This window comes from Ornithorhynchus anatinus, chromosome 4 (assembly GCF_004115215.2).
Source record: "Ornithorhynchus anatinus isolate Pmale09 chromosome 4, mOrnAna1.pri.v4, whole genome shotgun sequence".
Classification (NCBI taxonomy): domain Eukaryota; kingdom Metazoa; phylum Chordata; class Mammalia; order Monotremata; family Ornithorhynchidae; genus Ornithorhynchus; species Ornithorhynchus anatinus.
In genome coordinates, this window is record NC_041731.1 from 57,293 (window position 1) to 82,345 (window position 25,053).

At 52.3% G+C, this 25,053-nt stretch overlaps 2 protein-coding genes across 8 annotated transcripts in view; one reads left to right on the forward strand and one right to left on the reverse strand.

Annotated features, from left to right (window-relative positions):
* LOC100085976 (maestro heat-like repeat family member 5) overlaps window positions 1–12,670 on the forward strand; it is a 40,648-nt gene extending 27,978 nt beyond the window's left edge. For 3 of the 7 annotated variants that reach the window (XM_029064127.2, XM_029064132.2, XM_029064138.2), the window contains 9 exons: window positions 723–860; window positions 1,837–1,951; window positions 2,697–2,840; window positions 3,118–3,294; window positions 4,845–5,000; window positions 5,635–5,757; window positions 7,427–7,529; window positions 11,675–11,749; window positions 12,466–12,670. In XM_029064127.2, coding sequence (XP_028919960.1) covers window positions 723–860; window positions 1,837–1,951; window positions 2,697–2,840; window positions 3,118–3,294; window positions 4,845–5,000; window positions 5,635–5,757; window positions 7,427–7,529; window positions 11,675–11,749; window positions 12,466–12,587 — 1,153 coding nt within the window. In that variant the 3' untranslated portion in view covers window positions 12,588–12,670. The remainder of the gene's footprint in view (window positions 1–722; window positions 861–1,836; window positions 1,952–2,696; window positions 2,841–3,117; window positions 3,295–4,844; window positions 5,001–5,634; window positions 5,758–7,426; window positions 7,530–11,674; window positions 11,750–12,465) is intronic. The other 4 variants (XM_029064129.2, XM_029064131.2, XM_029064128.2 and 1 more) reach the window with 4 other exon arrangements.
* An 8,058-nt stretch (window positions 12,671–20,728) lies between these two features.
* Window positions 20,729–22,584, reverse strand: TIGD7 (tigger transposable element derived 7). Its single transcript, XM_029062150.2, has one exon. It carries the CDS (start codon window positions 22,544–22,546, stop codon window positions 20,957–20,959), a length of 1,590 nt encoding a protein of 529 aa, XP_028917983.1. The 5' UTR covers window positions 22,547–22,584; the 3' UTR covers window positions 20,729–20,956.
* Between the last annotated feature and the right edge of the window lie 2,469 nt (window positions 22,585–25,053).

Sequence of the window (25,053 nt, forward strand, 5' to 3'; positions counted from 1 at the left end):
GTGTGGAGGGGGTGGGGGCAGAGTGGTGGTAGGGAGGTATTGTGGATGTGGGGAGGCAATATGAAGAAGGTAGTAAGCCAGGAGACAGACAGCTCAAAGAAGAGTTCTGAGAGAGCATAAGAAATGAGAGGGAGGAGAAGACTGAAAGTAACTCTCAAAAGGTCAGCTTGTCCCACCCCTTCTGGCAAGCAGGTGAACAGTACCCCAGCTACACTTTCCCTTAAACCCTTCCAGGGCAGAGACTGCCCAGCCCCACTGGGGACCAGGGGATGAGGTCCATCCTCCTCAAGGCCTGCTGAAATTCCTCCTGTTTCTGCTAGCCCTTTCCTTCTTGCTTGTCCGCCTGGAGGGAGTGGACAAAGGCGTGGAGGGTTGCAAGGGCTGAGATGGTTTAGCTGGAGCAGAGAAGGATGTAGGATGAGGATGTTTAAGGCTTTGGGACCAGAGGGCAACTGGAAAGAAAGCAGGGGGTTTAATTCCTCCCTCTTCACTGAGGGTGAGACTGAAGGAGTCAGCTTAAATCACCACAGAGAGGGATGGAACCTAGGCACCTGGAAAAAAATTCCTGCCTGGCAAGACTGGTGATGAGAGAGGCCACACCGTCTCCTTTCCTTGCTGCACTGGAGGCCAAGGCATGGACAGGGTGAACTCTCTGGGTCTCCCCAACCAGAAGACTCTGGAATTCTGGGATCCGAGACCAATTTTTCTTCCCCTGGATCCAGCACGGCCCTGGAAGCTGTCAAGACCCTCCTCTCCACCTCAGGCCATTGGAAAGATCTGGCACATGTGGAACTTCAGGGAGGCTGGGATCTGTTCACCAGCTTAAACACCTACCAGAAGGGCCTCACCCTCCTCGCCAGGTACTGCTCCCAGCTCCACACCCCTCTGCCCTCTGGAAGTCCCCTCTGCCCTCCTTCCTGCCTCCCCTTTCCTCTACCTCTTCCAATCTGTGTCCTTTCCTCCCTCCCCCCTCCACTCCCGCCTCGGCCCCTCCCCCCAGATCCACACCTTCCATCCACCTGCCCTAGTCTGCGCGGGGAGGGGAGACCCTTCCTGCTCCCTCTCCCCCTCTTTCACTTGAAACTCTCCCCTGTGTGTACTCAGGATTGCAGATATTCAACATCAACAATCCAAGACAAAACTCTCCCCTACCACTTGCTCCTTCTCCCTCCTCTCCCACCTGACTTCCTGCCCTTGCCTCAGTCAGCCCATTCCCACTCCTGTCCCCTCTGTCTGCCTGTCTTGAGCCCTCTGGATGAACCTACCCGGAGGTAGTCTTTACTCCATTATCCAGAGTTTGGATCACCTGGGTCCATATCTTACCTCCTGGTGCTGAACGGTAGTGGGGTGAGTCAATCTGCTCACCCGGCCCTGAGGTCCTCATCCCGAGACTCTCCCCCGGTTGCCCCGGCCCTTTCTGCTGACCCATCCGCTCCTGTCCCCTGACCCACAGCTACACCTCCTGACCCCTAACCTTTCACTGGCCCCATCTACCCCTGATCTTCCCAGCGGCCCCTCCTATCCCCGATCCTCCCTCCGGCCTCTTCGCCCCTCAACCTTCCCATCCACAAAGTCCCTCTGACTGACACCCTCCCTAAAGCCCCTGACTGTCCCCCTGGCCTGCCCACACCCACTCACTTCCCTATGAGGCCTGCCCATCTGGAAGGACCCCCTGGAAGCACAATCTGCCCACACTCTCCAGAGTTCACTCTGACTCAGCTGCTTCATTTTATCGTGCACAATTAGAGTCTTTGTGAAAATGGGGCGGGGAGTGGGGGGTGCTCAGTGACGCGCATGGGGCGGGGACTTGCCCAAGATCTGTGCTTCCGACGGCAGGGCCATGGTTCAGAACAGGTGTCCTCAGCTCCGGGCAGTGTTAAAGCTCACAGTCCCCGGCCTGGAGAGCAAGCATGAGAGAGAGCGGAAAGTGGCCATTCTGATCTTCACAGAGGTGGGACATCTTCCTTCTTCATGGTTTCTTGAGCATGAGGGGACCCCTGGGAGGAGGACGGTGGGAGCAGAAGCAGTATTTAGAGACTACCAGAAGGGAAGACTTCAGTTAGTAGTAGTAGTCATTGTATTTATGAATCAGATCACGGTATGAAGTGTTGGGAAAGAGTATACAAGTGGGAATCTGACAGAGACCCTGTCCCTCTATGGGCTGGCAATCTATGAGGGCCCCCAGTCTGACCCCAGCTATCAAAGCTTGGGAAAGGTCATGGAGATTCCCTCTCGAGAGATCCTGCTGGAGCCAGAACCTAGAGCTGACTTCATTCTGGGCAAAAGCAGAGAGTAGACTGCTGGAAGAGTAGACTTGGGCCAGTAAGACCACCGACAGAAGTGCGAGGAAAGCCTGAAACCGGAAGAAGTAACCCAACCCATCAAGGAAGTAACAGTGGATGGAGGGTGAGCAGATGAAGGGTCAGGGCCGAACACACCAAAGAGGCCCAAAGCCAGCGCTGGTGCAGAGGGTTGGATGACTAGGATGTCTGAGATGTGTAGACACTTCCTTCCCCGTCCCCGGCCAGAGACACGAGGCCACAAAAGGGGGCAGCCTACTGCTAGTGGGGAAGGAATTAGGACATGGTATAATCCCAGAAAAGTTCCCTAAAGGAGGTGCCCTGTCAGAGACAACTCTGGCTTGAGAAGAGAACTGAGCTCCCTCCAATGGGAACTCAAACTTTTCCCTCTCACAGTTCCTCCACAGCCCCACGATACTTCAGGACCTGCCCAAACGCACCATCCTGTCCCTCCTTCACAAGGCGCTGGCAGACCCCAGCCCCACCGTCCGGGTCATCAGCCTGCAGGGCCTCGGGAATGTCCTGTTCCACCCTGGGAAGGTGCGAGTGAAGAGCGGAGCCCGAGATTCCTCTCTTGACCCTCTGGAATGGGGAAATGAGAGCCCTGGGGCCTGCCTCTGGCTGCGGCACTGACCCCTGTACCAGCAAGAGCTGATGGGGCCCAGGGCAGAAATTGGGGCATGGGGAGAGAGGGGGGACCACTGACCTAAAATTGGAAGAGGAGGAGTGGCAGGGGAGGAGGGGGCTGGGTGGGGGGGACGGGAGGTTGACCAGAGACAGTCTCCTGCTTTTTTTTTCCCCCTTTCCTGCTCTGCAGGGGGCACTACTCCAGGCCCAGCTGGGAGGATTCCTCAATGGGCTCTACCAAGACAAGGAGCAGGTGGTCACTGGAGTGATGGACACCATGTCCAATGTGTTGTACCGCTTGGCCCAGCAGGGTGCGGGCCCCCAGAGCTTGGACATCGCGCTCACACTACGCCCATTCTTCGATGATGTGAGTGCATGTGTGCGTGAGTGCGTAATAATAATAATAATTAGTAATTGCCGTCTTTGTTAAGCACTTACTATGAGTCAAGCACTGTATTAAGCACTGGAGTAGATACAAGATAATCGGGTCAAACAGTCTCTACCCCAGTCGGTTGTGTTGAATCCCCATTGTAAGGATGAGGAAAGTGAGGCCCGGAGAAGTTAAGTTACTGGTTTCAAGGTCACAGAGCAAGCAGGTACCAGAGCCAGGGTTAGAACCCAGGTCCTTTGACTTGCAGGCCTGGGCTCTTGCAGGAGTGAGGAGGAGTGTTACCAAGGGGACTCTCGTGTGGATGATTTGTGGACAGATGTGTGTGTGGCAGGTGTGTGTGCATTTGTGTTGTTGTAGTTCCCCAGATGTCTGTCCCTCTGAATATGTATGACTTATGCAGACATGTGCATAACTGTATGTGCACATGCACATGAATGTATGTGACCACATGCACATTTGCGTGTGTGTGTGGGTGTGTGTTGTTCACATGTCTACAGAAGGAGCAATGAGCCTTAGTAGAGCACTGACCAGGTTCTGGAGAACAGGAACTAGAAGGGGAATGATGGGGTTTTGCCTGTGAGGAGAGGGCCAGCTAGTGGGGGATACTCATGCCATACAAAATGCAGTCACACAAGAGGTAAAAGAATCAGAACCCAGACTCAAATGATGGAAACCAAGGGAGTCACAAGGAAATCAATCTGTAAAAGTTGAGTTGGACGGTTCTGGTGCAATTGGGCACGGTTGAGCAAGGCTGTGCAGGAGATATGAGATGTTTCCCGGCCTGGGCCTGCTTCTCTTCAATGGTGATGGAAGAATTAGGAACCAGTGTGGCTTGGTGGAAAGAGCAGGGGCCTGAGAGTCAGAGGACTCAAGTTCTAATCTCAGTTCCTTCCCTGCTCTGCGGTCACAACTTCTTTGGCAAGTCACTTCACTTCTCCAGACCTCAGTTACCCCATCTTTGAGCCCCATGTGGGACCTGGACTGTGTCCTAGCTGATTAACTGGCATCTATTCCAGTGCTTTGTACAGTGCCCGGTAGAAAGTAAGCATTTAACAGATTCCATTTAAAAAAAAAAGGAAGAAGGTTGGACAAAGCCCTCCAATTGAGCCCTGGCTGGTCCTATAATGGGGGAATCATTTCAAGATCTTGAAAGACTTTTCAAGGTTGACAAACATTTTCATTATTTGCCAGAGATTAAATCAGCTGATGTTGTCAAATGATTTTATGGGGCTGGGGGTGAGGGGTGCAGATCAGGATCTGATGCAGCCAGAAGGACCTCTCTGAAGCCACCCCAACTCTGAGTTTCCAGGGTATTGGGTGGGTCTCTCCCTACCACTGCACACACTAACCTGCCCCACTGAGACCCCTCTGGGATGGCCTTCTCCTCCTCCCCCTACTCAGCCTCCTTTCCACACTGACCCAATCCCAGGGAGATTCCCCTGGGTTGGCCTTTTCCCCCATCTCCCCCTCCCTCCTGCATTGACCCACCCCAAGGAGACTCCTCTGGCTGAGCACATCCTTTCCAGGAGAGAGACCAGGTCCGGGCTGCAGCTATCTCCCTGTTTGGAGACCTGGTGACCGTGATGGAGGGGAAGGACCGGTCCACCCTCAAGACCCAGGTGTGTCGGAGTCTGGTCTCGCTCCTCCTGCATCTGAAAGACGACAGTCCCGCGGTGGTGACCGTGCGTACAACTCTGAGACTAACCCCCCGCTCTGGGTGGAGGGGGCGGCCGGGATCAGAGGGGACCTGTGAAACTAGGGGACCTGGGTCGCCAGAAGTTCCGAGGGAGACAGAGCAGGGTCCCTGTGACCAGTTTACCAACGCTGTGCAGAGCCCTGCCCTCGGTGGGAAGGAAAAAGCCAGGCCCCTGCCTTTGAGGAGCTGACAGGCAGAAGATTCAGAAGGTTCCCAACACATAGCACAACCTCGCAGATAGGTTTCAAAGTTCCAGTCCACAAAATTATCACCAGCCCAACCCACTTCTATCCCATTTGCCAGAGTCCCAGTGACAGTGCATCTGGTGGTCCTGGGCATCAATACCCACGAGGGGTTGAGTAATCAATTGATCAGTGGAATTTATTGACCACTTCCTGAGTGCTTGGGGAAGTGCAAGATAAAAGGAGCTTACAGTCTCCTGTTATATTTTTCACTTTTTCTCTAAAACTCATCCTCACCTACAGCCCAATTTCTTTTAGACCCAAACCCAATTTCCTTTCAGGACCAGGTCGCCAGACATAAGCCAGTTTAGCCGGCCTAGTGCCCGGCACCCCCCTCCCTTGGGGTAGAGAAATTCCCAGTCTCACCTTGCCTTGCAGAAATCCAAATTTGCCTTCTTTCGCTGTGCTGTCTTCCTCAAGTTTCGGCTCTGCCACACGCTGTTCTGCACGTTGGCCTGGGAGCAGGGCCTGAGTGCCCGCCACTTCATCTGGACTTGCCTGGTGAGAGGATGCCCCCCGGGCTGAGCCACGGAGACGTGACCTGCGGAGGTGCCCCTTGGGCTGGGCCAAGGGACACCCCTCAACTAAGCTATGGGACAGACCTATGACGGTGCACTTGTGGGCTGAGCAGCAGGGATGTGATCTGTGAGAGTTCCCCTAGGGCTGGGGCTTGGGACGCTCCTCAGCTGAGCCATGGGGAAGACTTGTGGGGGCACACAGTGGGCTGAATGGTGGGGTTGTGATCTGAGGAAGGAGACCCCTCCCTCCCTGAAGGCTTTGAAGAACAGTGTGGGAGATCCATGTAATACGAGGGTCGGGGGGTGGGGTTGGCTGGTGACCCATGAAGTGGGTCTCTGACCCACTGAGCCAGAACGTGCACTGAAGAAGAGACTCAGGGGCCTTTGGGGGTTCCTCTATTGCTCCAGAGCAAGTGGTTTCTTTCTGGCATGCCCCCTACCCAGTTATCTCTCATTCAGCTGGTCCCAGGAGGATCCTGAGTGATCACTACTGCAATCTCAACCACAGTGGGGGCCTTCAGCAGGTCTGAGCCCCCATAGCCCACAAAGATGTGCTAGCAAAGTATCTTCCTGGCATAGAGGGGAGGCAGGCCCCCCAAAATCCCCATCTTCCCTAACACCCTCCCTTATACAGACCACCAACAGCAGGAGGAGTAATCAATCAATTTGTGATATTTATTGAGCGCTTACTATGTGCAGAGCACTGTACTAAGAGTTTTGGAGAGTGCAATACAATAAGTTAGTAGAGGTGCTCCTGCCCTCAAGAAGCTTACAGTCTAGCAGCAGCAGCATCTCCAAACACCTGGACAGAGGGGATGATGATGAAGATGATGATGATGGCATTTGTGAAGCGCTTACTATGTGCCAAGCACTGTTCTAAGTGCTGGGAAAGATACAAGATGATCAGGTTGTCCCACGTGGGGCTCACAGTCTTAATGCCCATTTTACAGTTGAGGTAACTGAGGCCCAGAGAAGTGAAGTAACTTGCCTAAGGTCACATAGCTGACAAGCAGTGGAGCTGGGATTAGGACCCACGACCTCTGACTCCCAAGCCTGGGCTCTTTCCACTGAGCCACACTGCTTCTCCTGCCTCATCCACCCCAACACAAGCACACTCAAATGGGCACACACACATACACACATATATATGTGAACACACATGCATGCCTGTCCCACACAGGACTCAAGTGAAGTGACTTGCCCAAGGTCACACAGCAGACAAGTGGCAGAGTCAGAGTTAGAACGCAGGTCCTCTGACTCCCAGTCCCATTCACTTTCCACAAGGCCACACTGCTTCTCTGCCAATCACCGTTTGGGCGACTGGCGTTTGCCTCATGCGTGCACGAAAGGGCTGGACTGAGACACCAACCTCTTGGGACACCAAACTTTGGCTGCAAAGCCCCTGGACCACAATCCACTCTTGATCAAAAATGTCCCCCTTCTCCCCTCCACTCTCACCCCTCAGGGGATCCAGGCTTCTCCTGGCCAGCAGAAGAACTGGACTCAATGCCTGTGCTGAGAGACTTGGCTTTATGATTGTATCTAAGGTCTCCTGGACTTCCCACAAGCTGGGTGTCCCTGGGGGGTGTAGGGGAGTGGGCCCGCGGAGGGAGAAGTAGGACATTCCCACTGAGCTCTCCTCTCTGGCCCAGATGTCGAACGGCAGGGACGAATTTCACATCCACCTCTCCCAGGCCCTTGGCTACCTCCACAGCCCCCTCCAGCACCTGAGAATGGCTGCAGCCACATTCATCGGTGAGTCCTGGCCTTCCAGAGCCACCTCCCTCCCTCCCTTCTTCGCTTTCCTCCTTCCTTCCCTTCTCCCCCGCTGAAGTCATTCGATCTGAATACATGCTGAGCAGGTGGGGTCTCTCCCTATCTGGCACCCCATGAGGGCTCTGGGCCGCCCTGACTCAGCTCAGCTCCCTCCCAGGGAGCTACTTCCAACTACTGCATCGACCTTCTCACTGACCTCCCTGCCTCTAGCCTGTCCTTTCTCCAGTCCATGCTTCACTTTGCTGCCCAGATCATTTTTCTAAAAAATCATTCTCAGCACATCGCCCCACTCTCAAAAACCTCCAGGGTTAACTCCACGTTGAGCAGAAACTCCTCACCACTGGCTAAGTACTCAGTCAGCTTTCTCCCAATACAACCCAGCCCACCCACTTCCATCCTCAAACACATCCTACTGCCTCGATCTTGTCTTTCTCATCTCTGACCTCTTCCTCGTGTCCTTCCTCCTGCCTGAAACTCCCTCTCCCTTCATATCCATCAGACCACTTTCCCCAACTTCAAAGTCCTATAAAATTGTCCCTCCTCTAATTCTCTTCTTGACCCTCTCCAGTCTGGCTTTCGCCCCCTTCCCTCCACAGAAACTGTCATCTCTAAGGTCACCAATGATCTCCTTCTTGCCAAATCCAAAGGTCTCTACTCCATCCTAATCCTCCTTGACCTCTCAGCTATGTTTGACACTGGGGACCACCCCTTTCTTCTGGAAACATAATCCAACCTTGGCTTCACTGACACTGTCCTGTCCTGATTCTCCTTCTGTCTCTCTGGCTGTTCCTTCTCAGTCTCTTTCATAGCTCCCTCTGCCTCCTACCCTCTGACACTGGGAATCCCTCAAGGTTCAGTTCTGGGTCCCTTTCTATTCTTTATCTAGAGCCATTCACTTAGAGAACTCATTTGCTCCCAAGGCTTCACCTACCATCTTTACATGAATGATCCCAAATCTGCATCTCCAGCCCTGACCTCTCTATCTGTCTTTTTTTTTCCAATGGTATTTGTTAAGCACTTACTATGTGCCAGGCGCTATTCTAATCTCTGGGTAGATACAAGGTACTCAGGTTGGACAGAGTCCCTATCCCACAAGAGGCTCAGTCTCAATCCCCATGATTACAGATGAAGTAACTGAGGCACAGAGAGTAAAGTGACTTCCCCAAGGTCACACAACACACAAGTGGCAGAGCCAGGTCCTTCTGACTCCCAGGCCCGTGCTCTATCCACTAGGCCAGGCTGCTTTTCCCTCTTTCTCTGTAGTCTCACATTTCCTCCTGCCTTCAGGACGTCCCTACTTTGGATGTTGTTCTGGCACCTCAAACTTAACATGTCCAAAACAGAACTCCTCATCTTCCCAAGCAAATCCTTTCCTCCCTGTCTTTCCCATCACTGTAGACAACACCACTGCCCACCCAGCCTCACAAACTCTTTATCTTGACATTATCTTCAACTCATCTCTTTCATTCAACTAAAAAAATTCATTTTGTCACCAAATCCTGTCGGCTGTACCTTCACATCACTACAATCCACCCTCTCCACTTCACCCAAATTGCTCGAATGCTGATCTAAATACTGATCCTATCCCACCTTGACTACTGCATCAGCCTCCTTGTTGACCTCACTGCCTCCTGTCTCTCCCCACTCCCGAATCATTTTTTTTTAAATGTTCAGCTCACACTTCCCCACTCGTAAACTTCTAGTGGTTGCCTGTCCACTTCTGCATTAAATGGAAACTCTTTAACACTGGTTTTAAGTCACTCAATCAGCTTGTCCCCTCCTACTTTACCTCACTTCTCTCCTACTCTGATGCAGCCCTTTGCTCCTCCAAGGCCAACCTGCCAACTGAACCTCCATCTCATCTATCTCTCCACCAACCCCTTGCCCACCTCCTTCCTCTGGCTTGGAACACCCTCCCCCTTCGTATATAATAGAACACCACTCTCCCCACCTTCAAAGCCTTATTAAAATCGCATCTCTTCTCAAAGTTCTTCCCCAACTAAGCCTACATCTCCCATACTCCCTCCACCTCATTGCCTACACACTTAGATCTGTACCGTTTAAGTATGTGACATTTACCCCTCCTTCAGCTCCACAGCATTCATATGCACATGCATAATTTATTTTTATGCCTGTCTTCCCCTCTAAACTCCAAGTCTCTGGTGGGCAAGGAGTGCATCTACCAACTCTGTTGTATTGTACTCTCCCAGGAGCATAGTACTGTGCTCTGCATAAAGTGCTAAACAAATGCCATTGATTGAATGAATGATTGATTGATTGATGGAAACCTTCCTTGATTAACTTTTCTTCTCCCCACCCTCTTCTCCCTCTTTTCTGTGTCACCTACGTACTTGGTTTTACCCCTTTAAGCATTCTGATACTCACTCCACCCCCACAGGACATATGTACAGATTTTTATACTCTGTGGCTTCCCCAGTCTGAAATGTATTTTAATATCTGCCTCCTGATGGACAGAAGTTATGCAAATTCTAATGTACTCACCCCAGCTTTTAGTTTAGCACTCTGCCCGCAGTAAGCACTTAATTAATACCACTGATTGACAGATAATTGTGTTCAGTCCTGTGCTATTCATTTGATAATTGCCATACCTAATTAAATATAGAAAAGATGTTCACAGAGATTTAGGAAAGTAACAAGAAGTGCTTTCTGTGTGACTGATGGGACTGGAGTCTTATTGGGTAAATCCAGTAAGACACCAATCAATCAGTCAATCAATCCTACTTATCGAGTGCTCCCTCAGTGCAGAGCACTGTACTTGAGATGCTTGAGAGGGTACAGTGCAATAGAATTGGTAGACCTGATCCCATTCCACAATGAATTCCAAATGAATTACAGGTAGGGGAAATGGCAGAGTATAAAGATACACGCATAAGTGCTGTGGGGTTGGGAGTGGGATATCAAGTGCTTATGGGGTACAGATCCGGTGCAAAAGTGAAGAAGAGAAATGGAGGTTTAGCCAGGAAAGGGCTTTTGGAAGAGATATGATTTTAGTAGAGCTTTCAAGGTGGGGAAAGTGGAAGTCTGTCTTGATGGTGGGGCGGGTGGAGGTCTGTCAGCTATGCAGTGGGTGGAAGTTCCAGGCCAAAGTGAGAATGAGGGCAGGGGGTCGGTGGATGAGACAGATGAGATCATCAGGGAAGAGAGCGCAGTCCTGACCTTTTGCGGGTTGGAAAAGGCAAGGCAGGGAGGAGGGAACGGAGAGGAGGAGGGACAGAGGAGGAGAGGAGGAGAAGTGGGCCCTCCTCCTCCTTCTTAGAGAAGCTGTGGGGTCTAGTAGATAGAGCACAGGCCTGGGAGTCAAAAAGACCCGGGATCTAGTCCCAGCTCTGCCAATTGTCTTCTCTGTGTGGGACCTTGGGCAAGTCACTTCACTTCTCTGCGCCTCAGTTACATCTTCTGAAAAATGGGGATTAAGACTGTGAACCCCATGTGGGACAGGGACTGTTTCCAACCTGATGAGCTTGTATCTACCCCAGTGCGTTGTACACTGCCTGGAACATAGAAAGTGCTTAACGTATACCATTTTTAAAAAATGAAAAGAAGGAGTGGGGAGGAGGGGGTGAGGAGGAGGAAGAAGCAGGGGAGGAGGAGGAGGTGCCATTGTTTTTACGAGATGTTCTTCCCCTTGACGCTGTTTAGTGCCATTGTTCTTGTCTGTCCGTCTCCCCCGATTAGACTGTAAGCCCGTCAAACGGCAGGGACTGTCTCTATCTGTTGCCGACTTGTTCATCCCAAGCGCTTAGTACAGTGCTCTGCACATAGTAAGCGCTCAATAAATACTATTGAATGAAAGGTGGGTTGGAGAAGTCCCCGGCACGTTGTCCCTGGCATATTGAGAAGCAGCATGGCTCAGTGGAAAGAGCACGGGCTTGGGAGTCAGAGGTCATGGGTTTGAATCCCGACCCTGCCACTTGTCAGCTGTGTGACTTTGGGCAAATCACTTAACTTCTCTGTGCCTCAGTTACTTCATTTGTAAAAAGGGGATTAAGTCTGTGAGCCCTATGTGGGACAACCTGATTACCTTGTATCTAGCCCAGCGCTTAGCACATAGTAAGCATTTAATGAATACCATAATTATTATTATTGTCCCTCTGCCTATGCAGGTTACATTCTCTGTTACCACCCTGACGCCGTGACCCGGGCCACCAGTGAAGCTGATATGTGCCTCCTGTTCTGCAGTAAGTCTCGGCCAAGGCCTGCTCTCCCCGGGGAGATGTATGGGAGGGGTCCCAGGGAGCCTTGCACCTTGGGCTGGGTTGAGTTGGTCAGAGACCCAAACCTACCAGGAGCCAGCCCCTTTCTGGAGAACCTTTCTGCTTCCTCCTCAGCCCCCAACATGATTCAACAGATCTCAAGGAGGGGGGAGAGAGAAAGAGAGAGAAAGAGAGAGCTCAGCTTGTCACTGTCCCTCTCTCTGCCTGTCACTGTTTGCCTCTGACTCATTCTCTCTTTTGACTCTCTCTGTTTCTACCTGTTCCTTTCTCTTCCCATCTCTCTGACTATCCATTCTGCCTACCTTTTTCTCTCTGCCCACATCTCCTTCGTTTTCTGCCCATCTGTCTCTCACTCTTTGCCTGTCTTGCCTTCACTCATATTCTCTGTCTTACTCTTTGTCTTTTTTTGTCATTCAGTTTGTCTCTCACCTTCTCTATATGTCCCTGTCTCTACCTGTCTCTCTGTCATAAAGACTGTTGCCTGTGAAGTCAAAGCACTGAAGACAGGAGCCTGGTCATCTCTCCCTTTCAGGGCCCTTTCCATCATGCTCCTTCTCCCTCCCAGTGCCCCGACTCTTCCCATTCCTTCTCTTCCTCTTGCTCCTCCTCTGGCTGCTCTGCCCCACCCTAACCCCTCCCTGCCTCCTCCCTGCCTGTCCCTTCCACCATTTTCCCTGAAGCTGAGACCTTGCATTCCTCTCTTGGAGCCTTTGAAGATCTACAGCAGGACTCTGACCCAGCCATCAGGGAGTTTGCCAGCAGACACTTCGTGTTCCTGCAGGAGGTAGCCAGACTCCGCTGAGCCACCAGACCTGGGTTTCCACTTGTCCGCCAGCATTCTTCACCAGTGGCTTATCTATTAAAGAGAGTTTCCTTGGTCAGTCAGGCTTTAGTGTCCTGCTATCTTCCTCTCTGCTTCACCTCCCTTTTCTTACATGGCTCATTCCCAGCCTCAACCCATCATCATTATTATAACTGTGGTACTGGTTAATCACTCACTATTTGCCATGCACTGTGCTAAGCACCGGGATAGATATAATACAGTCAGATCAGACACAGTCTCTGTCCCACACTGCAGCTTGGTGAGGTGCTCGATGCCATCAGGCATGATCTCCCTGAAATCTCCCCTGCTCTTCTCCAATCCCCGCCTCCTCCACCCTCCTCAACTCTCCCTATAGCTCACTGCCGATCCCACTCCTACATTCTCCCTCTGGCCTGGGACTCCCTCCCCCTCTATATTCACCAGATCAACATTCTCCCCACCTTCAAAGCATCACAAATCCTCCAAGAGGCTTTCCCCGATTAAGCCCTCTTTTCCCCGGCTCCCTCACTCCCTTCTGAGTCATCTATCTGAAACCTTTGTATCTGAAACCTTTGGGCATTTGATATCCCTCCCACCCTCAACCCCAAAGCACTTATGTACAAACCTTTAAATTACATATTATAAATTATTTATGTTTATGTCCCCCTCCAGCCTGTATGCTTGTTGTAGGCAGGGATTGTGTCTGCCAACTCTGTGGCTCAGTGGAAAGAGCACAGGCTTTGGAGTCAGAGGTCATGAGTTTGAATCCCAGCTCTGCCACTTGTCAGCTGTGTGACTGTGGGCAATTCACTTAACTTCTCTGTGCCTCAGTTCCTTCATCTGTAAAATACAGATGAAGACTGTGAGCCCCACGTGGGACAACCTGATTCCCCTGCGTCTACCCCAGCGCTTAGAACAGTGCTCTGCACAAAGTAAGCACTTAACAAATAGCAACATTATTACCCTCCCAAGCACAGATTACAGTATTCTGCCCATACTAAGCACTCGATAAATACCACTGATGATGATGATGCTGATGCCCCATCAGTGCCCTTCTTTGCCTTGCAGTCTACCTAGAGCCACATGAGCACTCCTGCCAGACCACCAACAAGGTCTGCAATCCCTACATCCTCTGAGAGTCTAAGGCCACCACCATCCTCCCTGTCCCAGGAGTCCGCAATATTGGTGGTTATCCTTGGTGGTGTCCTTGGTGGTATCCTCGGTGGTATCCAGCTCTCACCTTCAATCTACTGCCAAATCCTTAAGTGCATTCCAGACAAGCTTTCCTGGATCTACTCATTGCTCCCTACCCAAATAAGTTCCACTCTGGTTCTAGCTCACTCGCAGTTCTGTCCAAGCTTCACCTTTTACTGGACTTTGCTCTCGACTCTCCTTCTTCCACAACCAATCATGTTGCTCCCCCAGCCTGGAACTCACTCCCTCCCACAATCCCCCTTCCCACAGCTCTTCCCATTTTTAAATCCCATCTCCTTCAGGAAGCCTTCCTAGAATAAGTCACAAAACCTTAAATGCATCAACCCTGCAGTCTCCCTTAGTTCTTATATTGTGAATATGCACATCAATCTATCAATGGTATTTATTGAGTGCATACTGTGTGCAGAGCACTGTACTGTTTGGCAGGTGAGGGGTGCACTGTCAATTATTAGATTCTTGAGGAGTGGAGAGATGTGGACCAAACAACTTTTTTAGAAAAAATGATCTGGACAGCAGAGTGAAGTATGGAATAGAGTGGGGAGAGACAAGAGGCAGGGACGTTAGTAAGGAGTCTGATGCAGCAGTTAAGGTGGGATAGAATAAGTGCTCGGACACGGATCATAGCAGTTTGGATGCAGAGAAAGGGGCAGATTCTAGATTTGTTTTGAACATAGAACTGACAAGATTTGGGGACAGACCAAATATGCGGGTTGAATGACATAAATGAATCACGTATAATACCAAGGTTCCAGGTTTGTGAGACAGGGAGGAAAGTGGGGTTGTCTACAGTGATGAGAAAGTCTGGGGGAGGACAGGATTGGGCCTGAGGATGAGGAGTTTTGTTTTGGAGTGTGAAGTTTGAGGTGTCAACAGGACATCCAGATAGAGATGTACTGAAGGCAGGAGGAAATGTGAGACTGCAGAGAAGGAGAGAGGTCAGGGCTGAAAAGATGGCAATTGAAGTCATGGGAACAAATGAGTTCTCCAAGAGAATGGGTGTAGATGAAGAATAGAAGGGAAACAAGAACTGAGCGTTGAGGGACTCCAACAGTTAGGGGAGAGAGGCGGAAGAGAAGCTGGCAGCAAAAGAGATAGTCAGCAGTCAGAGAGCTAGGAGAAGCAGGGATGGACAATATCTGTGAAGCTAAAATGGATTATGTATCCAGTAGCAGGAATTGGTCCACAGTGTCAAAGGCAGATGAGAAGTTGAGGAGGATTAGGATGGAGTAGAGGCTGTTGGATTTTGTAAGAAGGAGGTCACTGGTGACAAAGAGGGAAGTTTCTGTGGAGTGGAGGGAGTGGAAGTCAGATTACAGGGAAAGTAGTGGGGAAAGAGGCAGGGGAGAATGAATGGTCGAAGATGGTTAGGGAGGGAAGAAAGTAGGGGGTGAGGATTTCAACAGTATGCAAAGGGAAGGGGTCAGAGGCGGTAGATTTAAAGAGGGGGCGAGAGATCTCCATAGAGACAGCTGGGATGGGCAAGTAGAAGAGGGGATAAGAAGATGGGACCAGGAAGATGCAGGGAAGATTTTAGGGAGATCACGACTGATGGTTTCAATTTTATCGATAAAGTAAGCAGCAAGGGCCCTGGGGAAAGGCAGTGGAAGGTGGAGGGACTGGGGATTTAAGGAAGGAGTTAAAGTCTGAAACAGCTGGTTCTGGGCATTGGGCATGGAAGAGGTTGAGGGTGAAGAAGTATTGTTGCTGAGCAGAGGAAATAGCAGAGTTAAAGCAGGTGGGGATGACTTTAAAGTGGACAAAGTCAGCCTGGTGTCAGCAGTGCTCTGCAGCTTGTACATAAGAGAGGAGGAAGTGATCCAGGGCTGGAGGTTGTTGGTGTAAGATTGTCAGGAGGACAGGAGAGCAAGGCAGTTGAGTTCAGTGAAGAGGGTGAATTAGAGGGCGTGGATTTGTGTTTTGGGGTTGTATGGGTGTGTTGCTTGTGTATATTTATGTTTCTATATATTCATTTTAATTGGATTCTGGTGTATTCTCCCAAGCACTTAGTTCAGGGCTTTGCACTCAAGAAAGAACTCAATAAAGGCCTTAAATAAACTGGCCAAAAGAGCACAGTTTAGATAGAATGAAATTGAAGAATAGGGGACCACAATGCCTTACAATGTGGCCATGAATTGGTGATACTGTGACACCAGAATGTTTCCTTTCAAAACTTTCTTCAAGCAGAATCAAAGGATCACTAGACATTATTAATGTCTCATGAACAGTGTACAGGGATCTGATGGTGATACTGTGTCCTTTGTTTACCAGTAGCTGAACTTAAAACTTGCTAATGAGCAAGAGAAGGGTCAGAGAAAACTGTGGGCGCTATGCTGACTGCTTGAAGCAAACATGTGTTTCCCTCAGCCTTCATCGTTTTTGAACCATCTTCCTCCAACTCCTGGATCGATGGTTGGCCCAAGATGATGTCTTTGATACCACGGGGTTTGCAGGAATTAAACCAGTGAGTTGTAGAAATGATGCCTCTATTGACGTTATGGAAGCAATTTTCCAGCTCTTTGCCCACCTGGACATCACTGGACAATGAACTGTCTTGATAGAAGGGCTCATCACTGCTTTTGAATTCTGGGGGGCGGTGAAGATCTTCTTTGGTGGTGTGTAGGGTTTCCAGTTGTAGACTGGTGCCCAACTTTGGCTGCAATCAAATTTGGTTAGTCCATAGCACTCTGCTGAATCTGCACCATGATTCCTACCCATTGGCACGTGTGCTTACCTGTGTGTGCCCCTGGAGAACACTCGTCAGCAAAAGGCTTTTCCTGAAGTAACAGCTCAAGGACCGCTGAAGATGTCTGGAGCTGACTGAACGGGAAGAGTTTCACAAGTCTCAACATGAGCATTAGGCAGGAGCTTCTTGGAAACCCTGTGCCAGCAATCCTCCAAACCGTCAGGTTGAACTGGCACTGCTGGTAGATGCCGTCAAAGGTTCAGCGGGCATGGCTGAAGCCACAAAGGAATCCGGCTGGATCATCTGCAGGAAATCCACTTCTCACAGCCAAATAAGTTGAAGCCTGATGTCCTATTGTTCCTAAGCGCTCCCTTCTGCTTCCCAAGAACCATGCAGACAGACCTCCTTGATTCTGCTTCCCACATCTTGATCTATCTGTAGAACAGCCTCTTGCTTAGGGCCTGGGTAGCAGAATTTAGTTACAGCATTAAAGCAGGATGAGAAGCAGCAGGGCCTAATGGAAAGAGTGTAGGTCTGGGTATCAGGGGAGCTGGGTCCTATTACTGGCTCTGCCAAGTGCCTGCTGCCAGACCTTGGGCAATTCATGTAACTTCTCGGTCTCAGTTTCATCTGTTCTTCCTCCTACTTGGACTGTGAGCCCCTTGTGTCCGACTATGTCCGATCTGATTATCTGGTACCCACTTGGCGCTTAGTACAGTGCTTGGCACATAGTAAGCACTCAACAGATACCATAATTATTGAAGACTCATGTTGCTGATGAAAATCTTGGGCTGAGTCTGGGGCTTCCCCTACACGGGCAGCCTTGGTGGCAGTCAGCACAGCCCTGATCTCTTCAGCTTGGGCATCCAGCACTGGCCAGGCAATTTCCACAGTTTGATCTGCTTGTCCCAGGGCAGGCTTTTCCAGGCCTACTTGTTGATTCCAATCCAAAGGACCTACAATTGTAGATGATGCTGCTCCTGTACTTGCTCTTGGATTTCCTCCCATTTTTCACCCTTCCCTCAACCTCGCAGCACTTATGTCCATATCCATAATTTATTTATTTATATTACTATCGCCCCGTCTAGATTGTAAACTCCATGTGGGCACGGAACGTGACTACCGACTCGTTATAGCGTTCTCTCCCAAGGGCTTAGTCCAGTGCTCCGCACACAGTAAGTGCTCAATAACTACGATTGATTGATTGATTGCACTACTGCAGTGGCTTCTGATCGTTGCATCATTTTCATCGACCTATCTCGGTAGCATCTATGGCTGTTGTCAGAGCATTTCCTCCAGCGCTGGAGCTTGTATCTGTGTGTCCTCGTGCCGGCTGCTGGAACGCGGGCCCCAATGCCACGCTGTTCTGGGTGGGTGGGAAGGCTGCTGCTTTTGGCGGGTGGGTGGCAACCAGTCATCCGCACTCCCAAAAAGTGACCCCACCAGAGACAGTCTCTCCAAGTGGGAATCAGGTTTCAGGGACCGGCGGATAGCCTGCTCGACCCGGACAGAGACACAGAGACCCAGACAGGGAGTCAGCCAGAAAAGGACAGAGAGAGAGCTCACTCAATCCAGACAGATGAGAAGACACCAGTGGGCAGGGAGAAACGGGCAGAGAGCTTGCTCGATCCAGACAAAGGCAGGCAGACAGAAAGAGAAGGCACAGGTTGAAGGTGAAACCCTTTGAGAGACTGTGGCTCTCTTCTTAATAAATAAGCCGGTAGTGTTTCCTGAGAATCAATACCTTCTGTAAGCCTCTGTTAGTGGGGAGCCTATTTGCAAGAAACCATGTTTACTTATTTGAAATTGTCCCTCCAGCTTCCTTCTTTATACTGTTTTCTCCTTGGACCTGTCCCTGAAGAGCTATTGACCTGCCCTGACCAGTTTGGGTATTAGTCCGATTGACTTCCCCAGCCCCCCAGCCCCCCCCCCCCCCCGCCCCCAGGTGCAGCCTGTCAACTGTGCCTTTGGGCAACCAGCCCTGGGTTAGGCTGGGCTGGGCTGCACATGGTGACAGAACCCAGCGGCTCCTCCCTCAGCCTCCAGGACGCGCCCAGCGTTTTCTCCAAGGAGCCCTGGCCTGTTCCCTTGTGGAGACCAAAGACTCTTGAACTTTTCTTTCTTAAGATTGCTTCCCCAGTTTCAGTGCCACAACAACTTGGAGCGCCCCGGTGAAAATGCCGGACGAATCTTTAGAACTGCAAGATGGACACCGACTCTCGTTCTGGGAAAATCGCCCTTCACCAGGGACCCCACCACACTCTCTATTTCCCATGAAAGATCTCAATCAATCAATCCACGGTAGTCATTGAGCATTTTATGTGTGCAGAGCACAGTAGTAGGTGCTTGGGAGACTCCAATACAAGAGAGTCGTTAGACACATTCCCTGCACGCAACGATCTCCCTCGAGGAGAGTATCTTCGCGCCTGTCCCTGCAGAAAGCACAGGCCCTGCGTACTTCTCCGATCAGGAGATGACTCTGGAGATCGGGAGAGATCAGGAGAGATGGGATGAAGAAAGAATCTGCATCTGAACCAGCCCCAGAAATTTCTCTGTGTTTTCGCAGTTTGGACTTGTGGAATCCAAACCGCAGCTCGCACAGTAGGGTCTCTGATTGGATCTGAGAATGTCAGGCCAAGTCCACCTGGCCAACAGCTCAAGGCCTTTGGCCAAGAGACCAGACTGGGACAAGCAAAGTCCAGAAGACCACCCATCAATCAGGCAGCCTAGCTGAACCCAAGGAACTTGAGGCCCATTTGGAAGTGGAACAAATGTTGCTGGAACTCAGGTCTGGCAGCACTGCACCATCCCTGCAGATCTTGGGCTAGTTCTTGGAGTCAGACTGGTTGTTCAGAGCCAGGCACCAAGTGGGACTTCTTCCAGTGGGACCACTGTCCAAGAGTATACCTTCCCAGGTGGACCCAAGCCCAGAGGCACTAATGGCACATACAAAACCACTATAAAGGTCTTGCCACAGACACACTAGGAGCTGTGTCTAGAAATGCGAAGGGCCTGACATGGTGGTGTCAGCGGGGGGTGATTCTTGACCTCTCCCCCACCCCCGCCACTCTGTAGATCAGTCCCCAGCCCACACACCACCAGCCAGAACCCGACTCCCTGAGCACACTGTGGATTATGGAAACCAGTAACAACAGCACACGAAGGGTGGCTGGTGGTTTGGGGGGCGGGGGGAGCTCAGACTCTTGCATCTGAGACTGTCAATGGTGTGGGAGAGCCCTCCAGACACCTGGAGCAGAGACCCGGAGCTGAGTGGGAGAGCCCTCCGGAGACCTGGAGCAGGGTGCTATTTCCCTGCACACTCATCCTAAATGCACACAGCTGGACCAGCCCAGGCTTCAACCACAAGACTCGGGTCTTAAAAACAAAATCACAGAGGGAACACGCCAACTTGAGAATCTTCCACCCCCACCTCCACCCCCTCACCCCACTCCAAGCCCCTGACTAGCGCCCCACCTGCCAGGCCTTTGGCAGGCCACGGGTGTCCGGCCCTGTGTCTCTGCACACGGGCTTCAGACACTTAAGTTGCAGGTCTCCAAAGGGCAAGAGCATTCAAGGCAGGGGGGATGGGGAAGAGGGGGCAGGGATAGGGAGACTGAAACCATGGTGCATCTGACTGCACAGCATAAAGTAAGAATTACTGAAGTCCCAACTGCAGAATGGTTTTAAAGAAATGCAGTTTTATTACTTTCCAGGGCAGGAAAATATATAAACTAAGATATAAATGGGTACCAGTAAGTAAAATGGGGTAAGTTCATGAGCAAAGTGACATTCCACAAATGGCTTCCATATATATATGGTGGTGACTTCTGCTTCTCTATCATCACCAGGGGTTTGCATATATATGTGCCTATATATATACACACACATATATATACACATGGTAGCAGGATGCAGGGGGGTACGGGACTGGGCCCAGGGGACACCTTAGCCTCCCCTATACTTAAGCAGCAAAATCCCTCACATTCAGGGAAGTGGCAGCCCAGGTGAAGGGAGGGAGGAAGGGACGGCAAAGGAGCATGGATGGGAAAGGGACTGAGGGAATCGGAGAGGGCAGCGAGGAGAGGGGCCACCTGAAGGGAGGAAGGAGAGGGAAAGAGAATTGGGGAAAGAAAAGAGAGAGATGCAAGACTGTGGAAGAAGGTGGGGGAAGAGAGGAGAAAGAGAAGAGAGGATAGAAGAGAGGGGAGGAGAGAGAAGAGAGAGGACCAAAAGAGGAGAAGCAGAGGCAGAACAGATAAGACTGGGAGAAGAAAAAGCAGAGAGAGAGAGAGAGAGAGGGCAAGAAGAGAGCCCCTGGGCAGAGAAGAGATATTTCTCCCAGTTATACAATGAATCCTCAATTTAGAAGTCCTCCGATGACTGAGAAATCATTGCTGGGCCCAGAAGTTGAAGGCACATTGACAGAACCCTTAATTTCCTGAACCCTTGGTCTGAGTAGCTTCCACCCCTCCTACGCCGGACTCCCCCTCTGGAACTGCTTCTTGATCACTTCCTGCTGCATCTCTTTCAGAGTGAAATAAAACCGCTGGAACTCGAGGGTGGTGTCCACAAAGTCAAGCAGAGAGTCCAAGTTCTCCCGCACTTTGGATAACTTAAATCTGGCAGCCCGGTGCCCTCCCTCGTCTCCTTCGGCCCCTTCGCCGTCCCAGACGACCCCCTCCCCGGCCGGGTCGCGCTGGGGGTCGTCGTGGTAGCCCGCGTCCTCCTCGTCGCCCGTGAGCCACTCCCGGACGTCGTGCAGGCTGGCCTCCAGCTCGCCACAGCGCTCCAGGACCTCCTTATAATCCCCGTCGTCCAAGCCCTGCAGATCCAACTCCGGCTGTGTCCGGTAAAGGAGGTTCTTCCAGGCGTTAGCGATCGTCACGGGCTTCACCTCATCCCAGCTCTTGGCCCAGTTGAAGATGGCGCTTTTCATGTTGTAGGCCTGGGCCTTGGCCACTGCCTTCTCTCCCCGGGTGTCCCGCTCTTCGTCGCCCTCCTCCCAGATGACCAGACGTTCCTCCATCTGCTTGCGCCGATAGAGCTGCTTACAGCTCAGCATCACGCCCCGGGCCATGGGCTGGATCAGCGGGGCGGTGCGGGCGGGGAGGCACAGGCACTTGATCCTGCCGTCCGGGCTGGCGAGCTCCTCGGCCGTGGGGTGCGCGGGCGTCTCGTCCAGCAGCAGCAGCGCCTTGACATCGTCCTCCTCCAGCTTCAAGACGTTCAGCTGGAAGGCTCGGACCTCCGGGATGAAGTTCTGAAAGAACCAGTCGGAGAAGGCCTGCCGGGTGAACCAGGGGGCACTGCGCTTGTAGATGACGGGCAGCGCCGCCGCCGGGTCCCCGGTCAGGGCGACGGGCTTCTCGGACGGCCCGAGGACCAGCGACTTCAGCTTGTGCGTCCCGTCGGCGTTGGCGCACAGGAAGGCCGAGAGCCGCTCCCGGTTCCGCGTCCCGCGGGGCGAGCGGACGTCCCGGCGGCCGGCCCGCGTGTTGCCCGGCGGGGCCTTCCAGGAGAGGCCGGTCTCGTCGCCGTCGTAGACCTGCGCCAGGAGCAGCTGCTCGTGCTTGACGAGGAGGGCCAGCTTCCGCGGGAACCGCTCCACGGCCCGGGGGTCCGGGCCGGCCCCCTCCCCGGTCCCCCTCCGGCCCCCGATGGCGTGCCGGTTGCGGAAGCGGAAGAGCCAGCCGGTGCTGGCCTTGAAGTCCGTCCGTCCGAGGCGTCGGGCGCAGCGCTCGGCCGCCGCCTGCAGCTCGACGCCCCGGACGGGCAGGCCGGCCGCCCGCTGGCGCCGGTACCAGGCCAGCACGGCCTCCTCCACGTCCCCGAACTTGGCCCCGGTGGTCCGCTTCCGCTTCTCCGCCACCGCCAGGGGCCTGTCCTGCTTGGACACGAAGTCCAGGATGGACTGCTTGTTCTTCTTGATGTCGTAGAAGGTCGACTTGGCGATCCCAAACTCGTCCATGACGCTCTTGACGGACTGGCCGTCCTCGATACGGCTCAGGACCTTCATCTTGGCCTCCAGGTTCAGGGTGGCGTACTTGCCTCTCTTGCTCATGCCGAACTTGCCGAAGGTCAGCGCCCAACAATGGAGGGGCCGGGGGTGGGGCCGGGGGGTGGGGCCGGGGGGGGGGGGGGTGGGCCCGGGGGGCGGGCCGGGGGCGGGGCGGGGAGCGGGCCGCCGGGGGGCGCCCGAGGACGGCCGGAGGGCCCGGGCCCCGCGGCATCCTGGGACTTGTAGTGCGGGGGAGGGCTCCGGCTTCGGAGCTCGGCGACGGCCCGGACTACTCGTCCCAGAATGCTGCGCGCAGGAGAGCTCCCCCCCACCCCCCCTTTTGAGCATGCTCAGTCGGACAAGAAGATCCAAGGCGGCGCGGGCGGGGGGGGGGGTGACTCTGCGCATGCTCCCCGCCGCGGCGGAAGAAGGGGGCGGCTCGCTGCGGCCCAATGGCTTGAGGCGTTGACTGTTCTGTCATTCAGTCGTTGATTAAATTCATTCATTCATTCATTAAATTCATTCATTCATTCAATCGATGGCCCGGTCTGAAACGCGCCCCGTCGTCCCAGACAGGGGTCGAACCCGCAACTGCGGGAATAATAATAATGATGATGATGGTATTGGTTAAGCGCTTATTATGTGCAAAGCACTGTTCTAAAAGCTGAGCGGGGGGGGGGGATACAAGGTGATCGGGTTGGCCCACGTGGGGCTCACAGTCTTAAAGCCCCTTTTACAGATGAGGTAAATGAGGCACAGAGAAGTGAAGTGGCTTGCCCAAAGTCACACAGCTGACAAGTGGGGGAGCTGGGATTAGAACCCATGACCTCTGACTCCCAAGCCCCAATCCCTCCGTCAGCTTGTCAGTCAGTCAGCCGGTCGGTTGTGTTATCGTAGGGCTGCGGAAAATACAGGACAGTCAGCCAGTCAGTCAGCAGGTTGTGTTACCCCCACGCTAAGGAAAGTAAAGGTCCGTCAGTCGGTCGGTCGGTCGGTCGGTCAACATAATCGCCATCCTTGTGGAGCCGTCGTTGTAGCCGAGGCAGTGGGGGCCGATACAGAATGGCGGGACCGTGACAGGTTAGGCAGGGGAGGCTTCCTGAAGCAGATGGGTTTTAGCAGAGCTTTGTCGATGGGGAGAGCGGTGTTCTGTCTGATATGTCGGTTGTCTGTCGGCTGTGTGACCTTGAGAGAGTCACTTCGCTTCCCTGCGCCACAATTCCCTCATCTGTAAAATGAGGATTGAGACCGAGAGCCCCATGTGGGACAAGGACTGTATCCATCCCACTGCTTAGTACAGCAGCATGGTCTAATGCCAAAAGCACGGGCTTGGGAGTCAGGGGATATGGATTCTAATCCCAGCTCCACCACTTGTCAGCTGGGTGACTTTAGGCAAGTCACTTAACTTCTCTGTGCTTCAGTTACCTCAACATTAAGACTGTGAGCCTCACGTGTGACAACCTGATCACCTTGTATCCTCCCCGGCGCTTAGAACAGTGCTTTGCCCATAGTAAGTGCTTAACCAATGCCATCATTATTATTATTATTCTTTGTTAAGCACTTACTATGCACCAAGCACTTTATTAGAGGAGTGAAGTGTGTGGGCTGGGCTGTGGTAGGAGAGGGAGTGTCTTAAAGGCAATGGTGAAGAGTTTCCGCTTGAGGTGGTGGTAGATGGGCAGCCGTTGAGGGCTTTTGAGGAGTGGGGGGATGTGCACCCAAGAATTTTTTAAAAGATGTTATGGGCGGCAGAATGGAGTGTGGATCAGAGAAGGGAGAAGCTGGAGGCAGGGAGTCAGTGAGGCGGCTGATGCGGGAGTTGAGACAGGATGCGACGAATGCTGGAAGCGGCGTGGTAGCAGTCTGGGTGGAGAGGTAGGGTCCGATTTTGGAAGTACGGTGGGGAGAACTGACGGAATTTGGTGACTGACTGAATACGCGGATTGAAAGTGACAGAGTCGAGGGCAATGCCTGGGTTGCGAACTTGAGAAATGGGAGGAATAGGAAGGAATATGAGCCTCAACCTTCACCAGGCCAAGTTGCTTTCTGCCCCTTCCCTTCACGGACTGACTGCCACGTCCCTGACAGATGTTTTAACTGTGAGAACTTCAGTTCGGCCCAGATCCCAGACGGGTTTTCAACTGCATTGGAAGGATTTTTACAAACGGTTATGAATGAAAGTGACTTTCAAACACTTTCACATAATGTAGTGGTTAGAGCACAGGCCTGGGAGTCAGGAGGTCATGGGTTCTAATTCTGTCTCTGTCACTTGTCTGCTGAGTGACCTTGGACAAGTCACTTCACTTCTCATTGCCTCAGTCACCTCATCTGTAAAATGGGGATAGAGACTGCGAGCCCCACATGGGTCAGGGATTGTATCCAACCTGATTTGCTTGTATCCACCCCAGTGCTTAGTATAGTGCCTGGCACACAGTAAGCCCTTAACCAATACCATAATGATGATGATCCAAAATGTAAAAACTGAACATTTAATGTTTTTCTATATCCAACAATAATCTCACTCTGCGTGACTCATCTGCTGAGCAATGTCAGTTCCTCAGTGTTCTCCC

Excerpts from the sequence above, each read along its gene's own strand:
- TIGD7 (XM_029062150.2), bottom strand. The coding sequence starts at position 22,546 with ATGAGCAAGAGAGGCAAGTACGCCACCCTGAACCTGGAGGCCAAGATG.